This window comes from Saccostrea echinata, unplaced genomic scaffold (genome assembly GCF_033153115.1).
Source record: "Saccostrea echinata isolate AGI-Se365-2 ecotype Australia unplaced genomic scaffold, CSIRO_AGI_Sech_v1 ptg000001l, whole genome shotgun sequence".
NCBI classification, from domain to species: domain Eukaryota; kingdom Metazoa; phylum Mollusca; class Bivalvia; order Ostreida; family Ostreidae; genus Saccostrea; species Saccostrea echinata.
In genome coordinates, this window is record NW_026889750.1 from 38607430 (window position 1) to 38629444 (window position 22015).

A 22015-nucleotide genomic window follows, 5' to 3' on the forward strand; every position below is an offset into this window, starting at 1 on the left:
TCTCTGGCATTAAAAATTTAACAAGCAAAAAAAATAATTTGAAAGTAATGACATTTTAGTGAATTTAAGAAGAATGGTTAAAAGTATCTTATATATTCAGAAACTAAAATAAAAAGTGTGGGTCTGTGATGTTAATTTTTAGATATTACTAAAATAGTGCTAATTTTAAGCTTAAAATAGGGATATTTTTTTCTTGATTTTCACAATATATTTGATATATTTATGAAATATGATGACAGAATTCATGACAGTTTATTTGAAATATAATTTAGGACCAGTATAAAACAGTTCACTACACAAAATAACCCTGTGTTCAGTGCTGCATGGAAAAATAGGAATCCAAACTTAACATACCTTAAATACTTCGAAAGAGAAAAAATGATCATTTTCTTCTTAAAAAAAAACCTTCCGCCACAAAATATAGATCCTCACTTAATGCTTTTGGTATGGAATTTAATCATGGAATTTTAACTGAATATAGTTTAATTGGCATTGTAGAATCCAAATTTATTGTAAAAATCAAAACTTTATATAGAATTTTTGAAATACAGGTTAAGATATAAATTTGCTCAAAAGCTCAGGAGCGAACCTCGTTAAGGGCTTAATTAAATGTTGAAACCGCGGGTAGATATATATGTTAATGAGATTAAGAAGAAGTACTTTTCGAATTGTTACTCCATCTGAGCTTGTTCCAAAGCTGTCAGTTTACGAGATAGATCTACATATATCATCCTTTTATAATAATTCCATGCATGACAGTGACGTACATGTAGCATCGTTTTTGAAAGTGGTGGTGGGGGGGGGGGGCAACCCAAGGAAACGTTTTCAACTTACCTGAAAAAACTTGACAAGCAAAAAAAAAAAAAAAAAAATTGTGCAAACTCGAAAATCCTATTTCGGGGGGGGGGGAGGGGGGGGGGAGGTTCCAACTTCTTCTAGTACCATTTTTTTACTCAAATACTGCATTCCCCTTACATTACCCTTATTCCCTTATTTGACAACACTGCAAGCCAAAGTGGGGGGGGGGGCAACCGGACTTTCAATGAATATTTCCTATAGAAAAACTTATGTCTGGAAATAAGCTGATAAGTGGGGGGGGGGGGGGAGGCCCCCCTGATACTACGTGCCTGCATGATGCATTTCATTATTTTGCACGTATACATAAGCAACAGTTAGCGTTTTCCGGGACTTTGATTCCTTAACTGAGGTTTTGTGTGTTATAGAGCGAACATTATTTCCTGCTTTTTTAACAAGCTACGAAACCTTGAGAAGTGATTAAACGGTGATAGAAAAAAAATTGTCACATGACTAACTCACATATTCTTGAAAACTGAAGAAGATGTCGAATGCATACCCACCTTTTAGACTTGGAAAACCTCGTTATGACCAGGTTAGTCAACTGTCTTTGCTTAAAAATAAAAGTAAAATAGATTTATTTTGGCGATTATTAAACGAAATACCGTGCTCATGCATCAGTCACGTTCGCAGTTAGAAACGTGCAGCAAGGTTTTGGTTAACTTTTGAAACCTTAGGGGCCATGTGGGCTCCTAACTTTTCAAATTTTATGTGCCCACAATGTGATCAACGGGCCCACATTATATGTAAATTAAAAATAAGAACACAAAAACTAAATTTTTCTAACTTTTTTTTATTCGTAGTATCTGTATGTTCGCAGTATATGGATGTTTGTCACTTTTTCTCTTTTCTAAAAACTTCGATCCAATAATATGTTCATTACATTTTGTAGTATTTAACCTTAACTTATACAGCTGAAGTGTCTATGGATTAACAAGGGGGCATATTAAATAATAAATTACAACCTGTGATTAAGTTTGATCCCGATCTTTTATTGTGTGCATTTGACACGGTAATTCAAATTCTATCTGTGAATAACTAGTCGAATGGCATGTGTGACAACCATAGCCAATTGTTACAATATTTCCATTAGAACAATCTCAAACATTTGCCCTCATATCATCAGATTTAATGGAGATTTAACCGCTTCGATAAATCACCATTTTGGGTCTCAGTCACATACATGTTTGAGTAATATGCTTGACGCAGCACAAATAATCTAAGTTAGTAGAGTGTTTTCTTAAAAACTGAAAGTGCATAAAATAAAACTGAAATGTGATTATTCCAGTAAAAAATTGTTCGCCATGTGGGTGACCAGATTTTTAATATCTAGTCGCCCACTGCAAATTTTACTCGCATTTGCGAGTGGGCGAGTGGTTATCCACAACCCTGTGCAGTAATATCCTTTCTGAATAACAACAGCCTTTTTTAAAAATTTCAGTTTATAAATACAAATTTTTCAAATTTTTAATCTCTCAAAGTTGAGGGTCCTCCCAAACTTTTGTTTTTTTAACATTTAACTTTCATGTATTTTGACTCCCCTTTGCCAAATCTGTTCTGCTATATATAAAACAAAGAAAACAAGGATGATTAATGAAACAATTATATATATTAATCTGACCTCGTTGACACAATAAAACAAATTAATACTTTTTTTTCTTGAAAATAAAAAAAAAATTATAGTTCTTTACTTGTAACAAGAGGCCATAGGGCCAACATCGCTCACCTGAGCACACTGGCTAGCAGATGTCAGTTCAGTATTGAAAAGTTTTAAGGGGAGGGGAGGGGGCAAACTTAGAGTTATACTATCTCAGGATGCTTCTATATCAATATTACTAATCATGGCTTTGCTGTTCTTAAACAAAAGAAGTTTAAAGATTTTTTTTCTATGTATTCCTATGTAAAACTCTGATTGCTCATTGTGGCCCACCCTACCCACAGTAAATTTGAACAAATTTGAATCTACACTACCTGAGGATGCTTCTATAATAATATGACTAATCATGGCTTTGCTGTTCTCGAGCAAAAGATTTTTTTCAAGATGATTCCTATATATTCTTTTGCAAAACTTTGACCCTCTGTTGTGCTTCCAACCCCTGGGGGGTCAAAATTTGAACAAACTTGTTTCTACAATATCTAAGGTTGCTTCTGTATAAATATGACTAATAATGGCTTAGTTGTCCTTGCAAAGAAAATTTCAAAGATATTTCCTATGTAATGGTATGATCATGTTCTTACGAAGGTTTTCCTTTTACTCTGTCTGAGTTATTAATGGGAATGATTATAAAGACAGCTCTGTCTGAGGGTATATCACACAGTACTTAAATTTTCTCTTATCTAGAGATGGGGACTGGGTAAGGTACTACCTGCACCATGTTTCTCCCCTAGGTTCCAATTGATAGATAAGAACCAGTTGTCTTAATCTTCTTCAGATTAACTACACCCAGAGCAAAACATCAATTCCCTAGAATACTTGCCACTGGTGTTTATAACTTTAAATTTATACTTTTTTTTGCTCTTACCCTTAAAGTTTTCTATCCTCTATCCTTTAATGTCCATCACATACATAATACTCAGATATTAATTCAAAGCATATTACAGTAGAAAAGGATTTACCAAGAGAAAGTTTCAAAAATGTAACTAACAAAGCAGTAAGTACTTAACAAAGATTGCATTGAAGTCTGTGGAGCAATTTTTTAAAAATAAAAATTCAAATAATAATATCAATAAATACTCTAGTGGAAAAATGCACTAAAAACAATAGAAACAGAATGACAAATAAATCAATTTTTTTAACCGATAAGTTTCTTAAAATTGATTTTTATTATTAATTTAAAACAGAGGGAGATAATGCTTGCCAAATTCCAAGGTCATGAATTAAGACACATCCCAACCTTAATAAATGGGAATTATGTCTAAATATACTGAGTATTCAACACCTATCATCTGTTATGTATTCAATTTTGTTGAATCTTTTACAATTAGGATTGAATGCCTTAACTTCTTTATTACTTACTCATCATCATACTTCTACAGCTGCCTTCTAAATGCCTGACTTTCCCAAAGCTTTGCGTTATATATCCTTAGGCTAGTCCATTCCTGTTCTCAGTTTCTGTCACATTTTTTGCTCTTCCCATATAAATGTGTAGCTGTGGTTAAAAATGATCTGTTGACTCTCTGTCCCCTAAACATAGTGTTCAACAAATCCATCACTGCTTTCCTTTCTTGCTGTTTAGAGATGAATCTACTCTTTGAAGGAAGTGCACTTGCTTCTTGTTTACCTCAGTATTGACTCAGTAACATACACTGAATTCTGCATTGAAGATCACTCTCAGTGACTGTTTTATAAGTGAAAATTCCTATGTACTAAACCTTTTTTGTCTGGAAAAATGTGCTTTGTCAATGTCCTTAACACACTGACATATTGTTACTATATGTGACCATTCAAAATGATAATTTTGATGAATATATTATGTAGAGTCCCACAAAATTCATTGAAATTATAGGATTCATGGTAAATTTAAACACGTTACAGTTTGATTGTGACTACTAATTGCCCAGATGATATATCACAGTATTCAAAGATAATGCAGTACAAATGTAGTATGAGTTTGAGGTTCACACAGGTTAACTCACCATTTCTAACATACAAAATACACAAAAGTATACTGATGAATGCAAAACTTATATAAATGTGGTGCAAATATAATATACAATCTAATACATAATGATAAAGAATGCGATTGCTTTGGTCATGATTTACCTATACAGGTGTCTGTGGTTAAATGTAGATTACAATTGTGCCCCATTATTAGCAGACCTATTTTTGTATTCATATGAAGCAGAATTTATTCAAAAAACTTCTACATAAAAGGAAGGTCTCTTGCTGTGGCCTTCAATTCAACATTCGGAAATATCAATGTTTTATCAATCAATAATATTTATTTTCATTCCTGTGTTGATTCGATATATCCCTTAATTTGAACTCAAAATAAAAGACACCACAGAGTCTGATAAGTCTAGCTGCTTCATATTTGGATATTTTACAAGAAAAGGATTTTAATGGTAACTTAACAACAAAACTTTATGATAAATGTGATGACTTCAACTTTTTTATCATCAACTTCCCTTATTTATGTAGCAATATACATGTACCATTATCACCTGCATGTGGAATTAATGTCTCCAAGTTGATTCAATACACAAAAGCATGCTCTACGTACAAACAATTTCTAAAATGAGACAAGCTATTGACAAATGAGTTGATGATACAAGGATATCAAGAGTCTTATTTAAAGTCAACATTTCGCAATTTCGATGGTCAATACAATGACCTTATCAGCAAAAATAATCTATCATTAAGTCAAATGTTGACTGACATATTTTATACAATTGTTAGGCCACTATTTTCAAACTGAATTGTCTATGGATTTTTCCATTTTGCCTGACCATGACAAGGAGCACACGGCAGGTGTGACCAGTAGACAGGGGATGCTCACTCCTCCATGGCACCTGATCCCACCTCTGATGTTTTTATAGGTCTATGTTTGCTCTGCTTCCAATTTGTGTTGTTTAAATGGACATTTGAGCTTGAATATTGTTTATTATTGTCACTTCATTCCTACACATTCCTCTTTATTGCAAAGGAGTATGATAGGTGCTGGATTTCCTCAGATTCTGAATTTTCCTGTCCATAGAATTTTCTGAGATATAAGTTAATGTGTAAATGATGAACTTGTGAAATTGCAATATTTCAAATTTATATTTTGATAATTTGATTAATAATTACTATTTCAGTCGACATTTGATGGCAGATTGCGACATTTTTTTGATGTCATAGATCCTAGAACTCTATTTACTTCAAAGGTCAGTAGCTTTGTAGAAAAGTCTGCATTTTAATACCAGGTACCTCCAATTCTTGTAATTTTTTGCTTATTTTTTTTTTTTTAGCTCTAATGGTCAGATATATATTTATATATATTTGTATGCTAAATATATAAAACAAAATACTAATTTAGGAAGAGTTATTGTTTTACCCTAAACTCAGCCATTTCATTTTGGTTATAATCTTCAGTTCTGGCTCCAGGGCCATAAAACTTTGATGAGCTTACTTTTGGTCTCAATCTCACTTTTCCACTATTAATTCCTTATGTAAAAGTGAGACTGCTATCAAAATTGAGTGTGTCTAAGTTTTTTGGCCCTGGATGCTGGAGTTAATGGTGTTGAAGATTTAAGTCTGACTTAGCTACCCTAAACAAGCATACATGATAGTGAATGTATGGCAGGCTGAATACTACATATATCTACTTTGTGCATGTAATTTTATTATCTGCTCAAAGAAAAATAAAGAATACAATTAGTACATGTTTTTATATAGGTTTTATTTATCTTGTCTGAGAAGTGAATATTGGGATGATCTGTTGTTTAAGTGATATGTGTTTCAGATTGAGACTGACTTTATTATTTTATAAGTTAGCATTTACTTAGATTACAAAGGACACTAATGTGTTTGTACTTCATCAACATTAATGCACTCGCACATATCAAAAATTATATACATGTATAATTAATGTTTTGAATGAATTTTTTTATTCACAGAAAGTGATGAAAAATTACATTTTTTTATATTCTTTTTTTTCCATAGGAAGAATTACAGAAAAGTATTAAACTCTTAGATGATTTTGCAAAGGACAAATTGCCCCCAAATGTTACAGACAAAGAGTTATGGGAAGCTCAAAAAATAAAACAGGTAGAAGTATATATTGTGGGTGTCAATTTCTATGGAACTGTTCCATGTTTGTTGGAATATTTGTAGGATAGTGGATTTATACATGATTTACATGTATCTTGTACAGCTCTAGTCATAAAAACATCATTGCAAAGAATAAATAACATGAGTGACATACAACACCAATTTTAAAAAAAATTATTTATTAATTTTTAAAGAAAAAAAAATCATGCCAATTATTTAAATTTTTTATGATGATATTCATGTACATGTAAATATTTTTAATATCTTACAGGCAATAATACACCCAGACACAGGAGAAAAAATATTTATGCCCTTCCGAATGTCAGGTAACTAATCATTATTTTGAAGAAGGCATTTTAAAAATATTGTTAGATTTGTTTTGAATTTTGAAGTAAGAAGCCATTCCAAGATTTTCCATGTTTGGCATGCCCCTCTGTTTTAGACCTATTTATAAAAAAAACAGTAAAATATTGATCCTTTGTTTGGAAAATTTTGATGTCATTTCTTTCTATAAATTTGATAATCTGATCAAAACTGTAAAATTAACTTTTACTTCATATCTTTATATATATAGTTTAAATTGAGTTCAAAACTAAAAAAAATATGAAACCATTAAAATCTGCAAGTATTATCAGGGGTGCGTTCAACAGTGTAGATGCTACGAAGCATTCTACATAAAGCTACGTTCTTGAACGAAGAGCTAGCCTAGCTGCTACGTAGGGAGAGCTAGCATAAATTAATGCTAAGTACCAAATCCAAGATGGCCTACTTAGTTACAACTTTGCAGCACATATGATTTTAAGTAAATGGGGAATTATTTTGTACATCTTAGCATATTTAATGTATATTTACATATATATTTTCGCTTGAAATAAACTTTTTTGCTCCAAAAATAAGTTTATACTGATATATTCATATTCAAAATTTAACACTTAGTGGCTAGGTTAGCTGTGCGTTCAATAGAGATAGATATCTACAACCTCGCTGCTAGGTTAGCCACTACGATATGGAACGCAGCCCAGAAATGCATATAATTTAAGGATATCCTATCCTCAGCTATGAACGATAACTCTTAAAATTATCAATTTATTTAAAACGTCTATAAATGAAGATTGAAATTGAAATCTTTTCATGCAACAATTTTCATGTTATCAATGTCAATATGATTCAAGGTTCTTTAAAGTCTTAGAAATGGTCTTGTACAAAATTGACATTTGTACCCCATAAAAGTACAAAAATAAATACATTTTTTGAGAAATTGAATTTCCTTTAATCTTGCCTCAGAAATCCAATGCTGATTAGCATGATATGAAATAAGGAGTGATCTGTGATGTCTTGCAATGAAAGCACAAGCTTTTTACATTATATTATTATATAACAATTGAAGTAAAAAGAACGAAAATACCATACAAGTATGAACACATTCTCCAAAAGCCTGGATACCTATAGTTTATTGTCCTAAAATATATTTATTGACCAATTTTCAATTTGAAAATGCATAGCTGGTGACTTTATTCATGTTTCCTTAAAATATATTTGAGATTTGATAATTTTCTCTGTATAATATGATTATAACTATAATGATGATCGAACTCTGAAGAAATACCATCGGTAAATACATATTACTGAATTCAGAGACATTTTTGTCAGTATTTTCAAATAATTTAATTTTGTTTGTATTCTAGCCTGTGATTGGTTAATATCCAAAAGGAACACAAATTGTTTCTGTATAACCTGGTTTGGTATGGAACCCCCCCCCCCCCCCAGCTGAATCATCTGTATCCATACAATCCTCTTATTTGCAGTCCTGGGGATTCATGGAAAATTCCAGATTTAATAAATGTACCTTTAACTTCAAACAATAATTTGATCTTATCACATGTAAACAGACAACATGGCTGCTAGGCCTATGTATCAGTTTTTACCTCCCCTTGCTTCCCATCACTTCTGTTACTAAGGTTGTATTATTGAGTGGCAAATTTGAACTAATAAAAATCAACAAAATTTTACACCCATAATTATTTAATGAATTTAAAATTAAATTATAAGGAATGACTCTAATTCTTGGCCAGATTATTTGAGTATAACCTGGTTTGGGTCAGTTTATCCGCTTCGTGGATAATAAAGTGTAAACTGACCCAAACCAGGTTATACTCCAATAATTTGGCCAAGAATTATAGTCATTCCTAAATTACCAAACTGCTGATTTTTGGAACCTGAGGATCAGACAAACTTAAAAGTGCACAAAATCTACATTAATAAGAGAGATGAATGAAAAATATTCTATACACTGTATTTTGAAAACTGTTCCATAATATATTTCATTTTTAAGGATTTTGTAAGCACTAGTTCACATGCATCAGGAATTTAAATCTGCATGGTCTACTTTAAATCTAACATGACCTTACATAGAAAACCACAACAAATTGTCTGATTAAAAAAAATATATATTATTGTGTATTTCAGGATTTGTGCCTTTTGGATCTCCTGTTGTAAGTTATTTTTTTAAATGAGTTTAAATTGATTTTCAAATTTTATATATTGAGATATGTTTTACATATTTTTATCTTCATTTGCTTAAAATGTTTTATTAACAGGTTGTTGGACTGTTATTACCAAATCAAACTATTGCCAGCACCATATTTTGGCAGTGGATAAATCAAAGCCATAATGCATGTGTAAACTACGCCAACAGAAATGCTACCTCAGTAAGTAACCTATCAACAATTAAATTAATTATTTTATCCACTCATATTTGCAGAATTTTTTTATATATATATTTGTTTATGTATGCAAATTTTCATCACTATACAAACATGAAATAAACATGTCAGATTTATTTCATATAATCCTATTGTGTAACGTACTTTTTAATGTTTCATTTAAATTGTGAAAAATAACTTATTCCGACTCTGGTTTGATCATAATATATATATGTATATATGTATGCTTTGCATATTTGTGTCAAAAATGTCTGTTGCAGATGTATGTTTATCACAAGTGGTATGGGTCTCTTTGTATAGTGTTTTCCTTGTTCCTCTTTTTCTTTAATCAACCAAGAAAACCAATGTCATAAACTTAGATTACCTTTTTAACAGTTCCTGTATTTCTGTACATATGTACAAAATGCAAAGCATGATTTATTGTGTGTACTATCACCAACTCATATGGGTGAATTTTGAAAAAAAAATTAATAGACTCATATTTATCAACCTGCACTAAAAATACAGGCAATGTGAATAAATTGCTATGACTCAGCATATGTGTTTTGATAGTGTCTTTAAAAAATGCCAAATTTCTCATTGATATCTCAAGTAAAAAAAAAAGTTCTGCCCAAAAATGATGCTAAAATGTCAGGAGTGCCACACCTTTTTGTGACATTTTGAAAATTTAATATGGTATAAAGATCTGTGAAATAATTAATAATGGTTAATGTGGAAAATAAAGACTTTCATGATAATATTCAATATACTGAGCTTTAGCAACTTTTGTTTGAGGAAGTTGTGGTCATGACTGATGCTGACAAAAATATTATACCATGTAAGGAGTGCTACAGAAAAAAATGTAGTGTTGCAGACAAACATTGATTATAAATATCTCTATGACAATTAAGTCGAAAAAGAATGTTTTAAAGCATAAAACAATAACTGATATACCACTTAAAAGTTGAAAATGTTATATGAATCACAAGCAGCATTAATAAGAGTCAAGTATCTCTGCATACCCAATAATGTCAAGAGTGCAATATTTGATGTTTTGCTTTCCAACATGGAAAAACTTTTATCAGTATATGATTCTCTGCTTTCTATTTTGGAAAATAAAGACACAAAGAACATTTTTACCAAATAGATTTATCAATTACAGGATCTGTCTGTGTTTCAGATCCATATTTCTATGGTCAGGAGTGCAATGCATTTTTTTCAAAGATCAAGGGTCAATGATGAAAAGCTTTTATTCATACTACATGTAATAAGTATTCTTTGATCAATAATGATCTATTTGGATAAGTTAGTTCTACATTATTGACAGTTTTATGATCGAAATCTGTCTCTTTTTCAATTTTATCAGTCCAGATGTAATTTTACTTTAAATTTTTTTATGACTGTAAAAAAATAAACCCACACTGAATTTATTTTTTTTTTTATAAAATTCAAGTAATTCCACCACAACTTCACTTAAACAACAGAACACTTCCTGATGTAATTTATGCTTCACAATTCTACTTTAAAGACTCACTAGCTCTTGGTCAGGAGTGCATTGAAAATGAAAGAATTATTGCTGATCAATTATGAATAAAAATATAAAGAAAAAAAAATATGAGTAGAATGTTTCTGGCTGACCGCGATTGCTTACAAGGTGTCATGTGAAGGAAAATGTCCTATAAAATATTATTTTATCTTTTAAATATATTTTTTGCTAGTTTTTTTTTCTTCTTCTTTTTTTTTTTTTACATTAATTGAGTATACTCTTAAGATATATACATGTAGCAAAATTTAAATACTTTTATGTGTTTTCACCATGAAGTTTTGGACTGTAAAATTTGCACAATTTTGTTACAACTTGATATTGCCAACACTTTATGAATTTTGTGTTCTATAGGTTTGATTTTGAATTTTTAAGTAACTTTTGGGATATTTATTGTATCATATTTCTTTCAAATTAAATCTTTTCAAACCAGAGTTAAAACAATGTAAAATAAAAATAGAAAAATTTCTTTTACATATACAAGAGAAATAATCAAGTTTTAAATCTAATCATTTATATCCCTGACACAATTTTGAAGGACAAAAAAACTAATTTATTTTGACTGTGTATTTTAGAAAATCTTTCAGGATAAAGTAATATATTTTTTTTAATTTTTCAATTAAAGTTCTAATAATAAAAGTTCTGCAACTCTTTTATGCATTTGTCTATTATATTGCCACTTCAGAAATATTAACTAGAACGTATGTACAGTATGATCCTTTGAATGAAAAAAATGTGTTATGGTAAGCTAAATTTTTCAAAAAAAAAAAAATCAAATTTTCCAGTCATTATTTTTTAATTCACACATACATAAATGCCTTAAACTATTGAATATTTACCATCTTTGTTTTAAAATTTAATTCAGATCAGGAAATTTTCACACTTCAGCTTTGGATATGTATGATTAACCATGTTAACTATTCATGCAAGTCATATCTTTAGAGTACCAAAAAGAGAAGAGTTTTTAGACAGAAAACAAAATCAAATTAATGAAATAAATCTTTTAACTTGACATAATAGGCTTCCAATTAAAATATAAACGTGTATTTCGAATGGCATACTTTTTTCAAGCCATAATAGGATTATCCTTTTCAAAGACCAGTCCTGACAAATAATAGTTAACTAAAGAATTGATTCATATCAATTTTAGCAGCGGTCGCTCCGTGATCGGAAGGTAATGTGTTCGAATCACGGCCGCGACTGACCTGAGTCGATAAAAAATAGGCAGTAACTGTTCCTTTGCCAAGCGCTCTGTACTTTGAAGTGAAATTTGCTGGTCCTTCGGATGAAACCTTAAAAACTGAGGCCCCATATCATGGTAGGCGTTGGCACGATAAAGAGCCTTCACTGCTCAATGGCCCTGAGTGCGAGTAAAGGTCTAAATCTGAAGCCCTTCGCCGGTGTATGGTGACTTCTTTGTATGGGTGAAAAATTCTCGAACGTGAAATAAAACAACAATCAATCAATTTTTAGCTTACCTGAGCTAAAAACTGAAGTGGGCTTTTCTGATCACTCATCCTGTGTCCAGCTGTTTAGATGTCTGTCCAACTGTGAAATTTTTGGTGACTTTTTTTTACTTTTTCTTGAAACACATTGGGCAAATTTTAACCAAAGTTGGCTCAAAGCAATTTTGAGTAAAATAGTTTCTAAATTATTCAAATGAAGGACCAAGTCCTCTTTGGGGGGAAAATAATAATAATTAAAAAAATAGGTTGGTGACGTTAAAAAATCTCGTCAAAATCCACTGGTTCAGAATAATTGAAACATAAGTGGAAAATTCCTGAGGTAGTGTAGATTCGAAATTGTTCAAATTAAGGCCCATGGGGTAGTATGGGGTCAAAATAGGGGGTCAAGTTTTACATTGTAATGAATAGGAAAAACTCTTTAAAAATCTTCTCAACAACTGATGAAACTGAAATATAAGCCTCATGACACTGTGTCAAGTCTATTGGTCAAATCATCCCCCCCCCGGGGGGTAGGTAGGAGATATAAGAGGGGATCAAGAGTTTTACATTGGAATGTTGAAATAGGAAAATTCTTTCAAAGTCTTTTGAAGAACCAATAGAGTGGAACTAAAGGAATGAAACTTAAGTGAAAGCTTCCTTCTATAAACTGAGTATAAGATTCTAAATTGTTCAAAATAATGCCCACTCCCCCAATGATATGGTAGGGCCAGAATAGGGGATCAAAGTTTTACTTTGGAGTATAGTGAAACAAATCTTTGAAAATCTTTTCAAGTACAACTAGACCAAAAAAAAAATTATGCAAAAGCTTCTTGACATAATATAAATTCTTAATTGTTCAAAGATAGGGCGGGTTCATGTTAGGGGATCAACGTAATTAATATTCTTAATTGTTCAAATAATGACCCAGAAGATAGGTTGGTGTCACAAGACAAAATAACAAAGACCTTATCAAGAACCACAACGGAACCATTAATTTTCAAACTTATTAGAGTTAGGTTGAGGCCATAATATGGAATCACCATTTTTCTTGGGAATACAAAGGAGAAAAAACTTTTTATTATCTAATGAGTTACTCAGGTAAGCGGTGTGGCCCATGGGTCTCTTGTTAAAATCGGCATGTCTAGATATAGCAGGATTTTCAATTTCAAAATGTTATTTCTTAGTAAAGAGGAATGTAGGCCAGCATGTGCATTTTAAAATACATAATATACAGCCGTAGATGTACCACGATTGATGTCGTAGATGTATAATCACTTCATTTAAAGTCTCCTCGATTTTTTGTCTTGGAGAATTTTGCCAGCATTATGTATCCGGTTGAAGCCCTTATGTTACATTGGGTTTTATAATGTCACAAGTTGTAAAATCAAGATATCATTACATTTTGTAAGAAAAATGAAATAAAGACAGCCTCAATGACGAACACATTAACCAAGTCCATTCTCTTCCAGCCTACACCAATGAGTCGGTTTCTTCTAGGATACGCAGGGGCAGTAACCACGGCTGTGTCAATCGCTGTTAGTATTACATGTACACCTAAAGCTTGTATGACTTGTGCTAAAAAAATTAATTATACTTTTAAACGATATTCAAACATTTAAGATCGTTGTTTTCAGAAATTACTCTATTTTTAAGAACATCTTTATTTCAAAATTTCAAGTGAAAAAAAGTATTAACAGAACTGAATTTTCTTCACGAAAATGTTTATTTTTTATTTCCAGGTAGGTTTGAATGTATTGATTCAGAAGGCAAATAGATTTAACCCAGCTACAAAACTTCTGATTCAGAAATTTGTACCTTTTCCAGCAGTAGGTATGTAAATCTATGTACCACAGTTACATACGAAAATTTGAACGAATTTTTAAAGATCGTATATTTCTGATATTTTTTTTTTAAAAATGAACTTTTCTTATGAACCCACAAGCTTGCGCTAGCACCTGCAATTTACTGTTGATGAGGAACTCTGAGCTGTCTACGGGCATACAAGTAGAAGATCATAATGGAAACGTAATTGGAAAGTCCAAAATAGCTGCTGAAAAGGTAACTCATTCTTTCTTGATTCCTGAAAGAAAACACACCTGGTAGGTTTTATGTGGATTTTAATCATGGGTATTTTTCTTATCTAAGGCATTAATGGAGACAGCAATTACTCGAATGTTCCTTCCTGCCCCAATACTTGTGATACCTCCTATCATTATGTCTGTGCTTGAAAAGTAAGTTTACAAATCATGTTAATATCTCTACAAATGTAAATGCATTTGTTGATTATTCTATGTATTTGTGATTTATGTTGAATTCCCCCTTGTTTGGTGAAAATGAAGAAAACATTAGCATTGGAGAAATGAAATACAGTTTTATGCATTGGTTAGGAGTTGCCCCTCTTTGACTGTTGTGGATCTTTTAATATGAAGAGTACACGTATAAAAGAGTTTTCTTCTTTTACAGGACGACGTTATTCAAAAAATATCCTCGTATTAACTTGCCAGTCCATGCTGCAGTTGTGACCATTTGTTTTGGTCTTGCTCTTCCTGTTGCTATAGCAATTTTCCCTCAGTATTCTAAGGTACAGTTGGTTTGGCTTAGTTCCATAAGTCAGGGAAAGTGGGGATATCATCATGTTTTAAATTTATTTGGAGACAAAAGTAAATTTACAACATAATGCAAAATTTACAACATAATAGTAAAAGTATTCCTTCAACATAAGTGTATATAGTTTTGGGGGATAGTTTCATTCCCAACCAGTTAAAATATAAATCCTGTTCACTCAAATTTGCATTGAAGTATACTATCAGTTTTACCTCGGATTACAAAGCAAGTTGATTTTTTGTAGATACAATGCTAATTTTCTTTCTTGACTAACTACAAAATGTATATTATGTTAACCAGTGATGAGGAATTGAATAGACTTACATTAGAATCATGCTCCAAGTTCTGCATTTGGCCTTCATATATTGCACGTTTGTTGTGGTGTAACACAGGTTGTGAAAGTTTGCTCATGAGATATGATGTTTGTACTCACCCAAACTTGCATAAATTGTGTTATTAAGATCTTGCACGTGACTTTGATTAAAAAAAAATTATCAAAATTTTGAATTTTGCTGGAATTTACGCTGAATACCACAATCGGAATTGTCTTCTTTTACATGTACGTCGCTCTGTATAGAATTAATGTACATGTAATATGTAATACAATATGTGTGCGATCGATATCTTATAACTTCTTGTACTAAAATGCTCATCCATTTCTTGAAAGTAGGAAACCTTATAGAAAAAAAGTTTTATGTTTCAAGCTCTGATTAAAGCTCAAAACGTATTCAACATTTTTTTTTTTTCTACTGTTAAAATGAAATATTTCATAATAGAAACATTTTAAATAAGTAAGTATAAAGTTTGAATGAAAAGACTTACGTTTCCGACTTGTATAAACATGGCTTTGCAATATTTGAATATAAGTAGTCATAAATTTGATTTTAATGCTAGCCTACTTGGGTGATTCACCGCAGGTTACTTGCCTTACAAAAAATTAAATAATAAATCATTTGATAAAATAAAATTTGCGGGAAAGAGAAACATCGTGAAAATTATCTTCGGAATGCAGAGAGAACTATTCTTGGAAAATTATTCATTAATCTTTAGACAAATTGTGGGTTATTGTCTAGATAAGATAAAAACAAGAATTTGAAGATTGATGACAAAAATAACAACATGAGATGATAACATATATGGTTGACTTTAAGCCTGTAGAGATACTAAATTTAACCTACATAAAATTGACAGCTAAATAGCTTATCAGGCTGTTAACTATGTTTTCACAAGTGCAAGAGACAAACATTTACGAAGAAACATGTGTATTTTCATCAGATAAAGACAAGATCATTTCACTTTTGATTAAGAAAGACAAACTTCTGACACCTTTGAAGGAGCCAATTTACTCGCTGAAACTATAACTGTCTCTTCCAATCGGTATAATGAGGCCTACCGTTGGGCGATGGATAAACAATTAGCAATATTGCTGGGTCGTCCCTCGTAAAACTCCGTGCCCGACTGTAGATAGGGTTCGTCTTATCATACGCTTCAGTTGAAACACCAAGACGGTCAACATCTGCTGGAACCAATCGCCCCCCTAAGAAGTGATTATGATTTATTAAGCGTTTTGTAATTGGCAAATTAGCTAGAGCATGATGTGTGTCAAAGATTGGATGAAGCAGAAGAAAAATGAAAGGAATACAATTGTCTCGGTTTGAACTCTATTATTGTTCGTCGTCTGTCGCCCCGTTCCATGGCGATTGTAAATCATTGTTTTCTTGAGATGCTCGTTAGTTGTTGCTTTTGGCAGAATGATTCTCAATTTGGACCGAGGTACAGAGACGAATAAGCAAAAACCCGGCGTAATGTGGTGTACTTCTACCACTAATTGTTATTTATCCTCCGTGGTTTGCACGTGATGAACGTGTAATTGGTCTGAAGTTCTAGGACGCTTAATTGTTGGGTGGAGAGATCTAATTAATGGGTCTTTCTACACGATATATATACTTTTGCAATTAATTAGAGAGACAAAATTATTCAATTAAGAACAATGTATTGTCATATGATTTCGTTTTTGTTTGGTATTTGGTGATTATTGATGTTAGTTGTTGATATAACATGCAAGTAATTTGGAAAGTTTGGAAAGAAACTTCTTTACTGCAATATGCCACGATTCTGCCCAATACGTCTGATTACAGTTTATCATCTATAAAGAAAGAGCATGAATCTAAAGTTTCAAATTTTGTCATCAAACTACTCAGACGAAATTCTACGAAACATCTCAGTCATCGAATGAATGATAATTATACAGTTTGTAAAACATCGTAGTTAATTTGCAATAAATTGACAGATTTCTCATGCCACAAATGAATTGTAGATTTCTACCAGTAGCTTGGAACCAGAGATCCAAAAGCTGACGAATGAGACAACATTAATATATAACAAAGGTCTCTAGGCTTGATGACAGGACCAGTCACCGTAACAGTTTCTCGGATATTCCTAACTTCTGCAATTTGATATCAACTTCGTAGTACGTGTAATATGAATATTTTAATGTATATTGGAATAAAAAGTATATGTTTAATTGGATGAAATATATTTGTATTATATATATTTTTATATGTTATGTAAACGTGTTTTGACGCAATTATTACAGATTTATTTATTAAATGTGCATATGGTATGTACATATTGTTTTTGTAGTTGTTGTTTTTGTAAGCAGGTTATACAATTGCTAAATTCTTTTTTCAACACAAGAAATTACACTTTTATATACAATAAAACTACAATAAAACTTGGTCTCGAGATACATGTATTCCTTGAGAGCCAGGGCTCAGTTTTACTAAAGAACTTAGGACTAAGACCAAAATATAATTTTGCGAATAATTTTTTTCTCTATAATAATTGAAAATCAGAGTAAAATTTTTTCAAATAATTTTGAAATATATATTTGCAACAGACATATTAATTTTGCAAGACTTTACAATCAAATTAAGTTTTTGTCTTAGTCTTAACTTCCTCTGTAAAACGAGTCCCGCTACCTGATGAGCGATGTTCTTTATGAAAAATACTTCTGTTTACAATCACCATACACTGTTTCTTCTATTCAAGAATATATGTGACAGCATACTAACTATTAAACTGTGAGTATAAAATTGATGCCCAAAGCACAAAGAGAAATCTGTCTTTAAAAATGTACAATTAATTCTCAAAAATTGATATTGCGAAATAATTTCCACTATTGTTACCAAACTGTGTATATGGTAGGCGGGGAATTATAATTTTATTTCATAGTATATGGTAGAATTCTTTAGAACTGTCTTCTTAGCAGTTTATTTTAATGCAAAACATGTTATACATGTCTAAAGGATGCAATTTAAATGAACTTGTCAATATTAGTATTTCGACAGGGAAAAATAGCAAGTATTCAAGTGTATTTTCGATCTTGACAAAAATTATGCTGGTGTTGTAACTTGTAAAATTTAAAAACTTCAGATCTTGGGGGGGGGGGGGGTTAATGAATTAAAATGCAGTATGGTTAACCTAGTAGTCATTTATGGAAGTAAAGCAATGTGAGCATAAGGACAGTATCCTTTATTGAAAAAAAAAACTTAGACATGAGTAGATTAAAAACAGGTTTCATGCTATTCGTCCACCCTTTATTTTAAAGGGTGTTCGAGTGGATATTGGTGATGTTTAGATAATGAATATTAATGAATTCTTTGATTTCTGATATGTTCGTGTTTATTAGTGAGAACTTTCTTGTGAACTTAATTTGTAAACGAAACTCAACCTTTACCTTATATTTTACTTGTATCACATCAAAATAACCAAAATTGCAGACCAACTCACTTTCATAGTTTTCTGTAGAGTATTATTTCAAGTTTGGTGTTAAACTATTTCTGGGGTTATGTGAGGAAACAGCTTCCCTACAAAAAGATCAATGCTTTTTTTTCTAAGGGCAATTTGTCAAGTAACTAGTCATGACACTTACAATTGTTGTATGACAGAGCTACAATCACTAGTACTAGCGAAGTGTATCTATATTTTCAATTAAAAACGTAAAGATATTTAAAAAGGGGGCTTGTCATTAGAATAAAAAATACTCTTTTGTAGGGACACGTAAAAGATCGTTTACTTAAGGTTTGAAGACAGATGAAAACCCGAGAAATCAGCCCTTATCGGAGAGGATCGGGTACTGGTAGAGATAAGAAACACACCAGTCAAGTCACGTAAAAAAAAAAAAACTACAGGGTTTGCCACCAATTTCATTTAAAACATTTTCATTGAATACCTCTCTTGTGTGATTGAATTTCAATTTAGAATAATCAACACTGAATTATTTGCAGAGTTAAAAGATTCACGCAAGATTCGTTGAAATATTGAAATGTTAATTTGGCAATTAAAATAATTTTGTCCGTTAACGTGCCAGAATATCACACACGATGCGCCAAACCAACGAATTATCTTAAAAACATATTTTGAAAAATCTTCTATTATCAAATCATTTTCTTGTGAAATAATATGTACTAAATGCTTTGAGTTATAGGTTTGCTGTGAAAAACCAACGCATTATTTCAAAATCATTTCTTTCTGAAATCTACAATTATAAAATCATTTTCTTTTGAAATAATATTACAGATACCAAATGCTTTAAGTTATAGATTCGCATACACACACACACACACACATACAAACCAAAAAAAAAACAACAACAAACAAACAAAAACCAAAAAAAAAACAAAAAAAAAAAAACGAATACTGCTTTAAGGTTAAAGGATACGTTCCTCAAAAATGTATGATTTTTCCCAAGAATTGATGCTTGAAGTATTCCTACTTAAACAAGTTTCCTAAAAAAAAAAAAATTAAGGTACGTTACCAGGTATTTGTGCACGATACCAGAGGATGGTGTTTCCCATGTATTCCTCTTGGAAATCACTTGGATTGCTTATTTGACAGTTTTTGATATATCTATTTTTTCCGTTTTAGTTTATTGGCAACACCATCATACATTGGAATATAGTCATGAATACAACAACAACAACAAAATAAACAACATACATAAAACTCCCAGTGAGCATATTATGTTGGAGTTTTTCTTTTCTAATATCAAAGCATGCACTTTTTCAGAAAGTTACGTACCTTTTTAGCAATTTTTAGAACATTTTGGAAATAGCTTAGAAATCACAAGACAATAATGATTAGAAATATTTTTGTTATAGATTTTTTACAAAGAGATATAAAAACAGATAATCGAGGAACGTGTCGTTATACCTTAAAAAGATCAGTTGTTATTTTTTGAACATTAATATGATTTCATATTCATAGGGAAAAGTGCCACATATGATCTTTGTGTACCATACGACTCTCACATGACTTCATGTGAGATTCATACGTATAAACATGTATATATTCTCAAATGAGAATCATAAAAGAATGCCTGAGAACATCCAGTCAAGAAGAAAATATTAGCAATGCATTTTCTGCTCTATCGCATTCCAAAAGTTAATACATATCATGTTATGTATATTAAATTTGATTAAAGTCAAAACTTGCAATAAAACAAACCATTAAATAATATGTTAATATAGTTTTTTGACCACTTCACTGCAATGAGTTTCATCTTTACCTGTGAGATATGGTATTGACAGTGTTTTCTTAGATTTCCTTATATTAGATACGATTTATATGGTTTACATCAAGTTCATTATCATATATTTTCTATTCCTCTTCATATGCAATAACAAAGTACATGTATTGTGGCGTATAGTACAAGGTGACAATCAAAGATATAAAAAAGCACTTTATTTGAAAAAGACAACAAAATTAAATTTTACGTCATTTTTACTTCTTACATTAAGTGTTTTTCCCCATAAGATTTAAGTGACAATCCTGGTAATTTTACGCATTCAACAGATAATCCCTCTTTTTCGATCCTCTCAAAAGATAGGCTGAAGAGTTTGTCTTGCACTGGAAAAAGGGTCAGCGGCTCCACATGTTTAGTGATTAATTAATAAATAAAATGGCAAAACTTGATCTTCACATGATATTTTTTTTCTTCATCAATAGAATTACGGCTGCAATTAGCTTGTACTTTGTTCATGCCTTGCTTGGTAATAACTATCTCTTGATACAGTACACATCACATTCTAGCAATAAAGAGATATGGCTAATTTGAATTTTCTTTATATGTGTTTCCCAGTTGTTTTATTATTAGATAATGGTTTCCATACCTACAACCCGTAAGAGGATGGTCAGTGATCAAAGATGTCCTGTGTATGATGTCCAGAAATCAGTCGAGTCTGCTGGACAGGGGGGCGTTCCCAATAACCGTTTGGGAATTAACGATAAAAGTCACGGTATTCTAGAACACAATGCCTCCATCAATATAGCTCAGCAGTGTTTACGTTAACTTTCATTTTACAATTTACTGAATTGCAGTGGTTTTATCCAAATGTTATGTTCATTTTTTTAAATGTTAAACATTTGAAAAAAAAATCCTCTTAAAAATACAGTTTTGCATGATTACAAAGTAAAAAGAAAACTGTGTTACCTCTTAGTGCCTCTAGGAGTTCAGTAACATTGCTCTCAAAATAAAATTATAATTTCAGTTTAATTAGAATGTTGTTTTCTTTTCTCTGTGTTTATTCTTTGATAGAGGGACCGAGTATCCTGTCAATTTACATTTTAATTCAAAGGGTAATTCCCTTAAACAAATCTCCATATCGCTCCGCACAAAAACACGTGAGTTACTGCTGGCTAATCCTTTCAGTCGGATTTGCCATTAAATATGATTTTCATTGAGCAGAATGAAATATTGTGAGAAATATTGATGTTTTTATTTTTGATCGAGAGTTTAATGTGATTTGGTGACCCGCCATCTGACGGCAGGTAGCGCAGTGACCCGGATAGACACGTAAGTGATAAATCCTCCAATCACTGTCCACAATTTAACGACCCATTGAATGCCTTTTGAAAAAGCAGAAAAAGCAAGATGACGGAATTACACCCCTTGTCACCTTTAAATGGTTTCCAAAAGGCGAAAATTGCAAATGCACCGAAAGCTCAGTGGTTTACTATTATTTACCATACTCTTGAAACAATTAATTTTAGTTTAGTTCGACTCCATAAATTTGAAGTGAAACTTCGTAATAATGATTTGTCGATAGCTTTC

General features: G+C 31.4%; 1 protein-coding gene across 1 annotated transcript; it reads left to right on the forward strand.

The window, feature by feature from the left end:
* The first annotated feature begins 1260 nt into the window (after positions 1–1260).
* On the forward strand, positions 1261–17533 carry LOC133179131 (sideroflexin-5-like). Its single transcript, XM_061313884.1, has 12 exons — positions 1261–1390; positions 5653–5721; positions 6500–6604; positions 6879–6933; positions 9074–9099; positions 9205–9315; positions 13767–13832; positions 14037–14127; positions 14240–14355; positions 14443–14528; positions 14761–14878; positions 17219–17533. Exons 1-12 carry the CDS (start codon positions 1340–1342, stop codon positions 17294–17296), a joined length of 972 nt encoding a protein of 323 aa, XP_061169868.1. The 5' UTR covers positions 1261–1339; the 3' UTR covers positions 17297–17533.
* The last annotated feature ends 4482 nt before the right edge of the window (positions 17534–22015 follow it).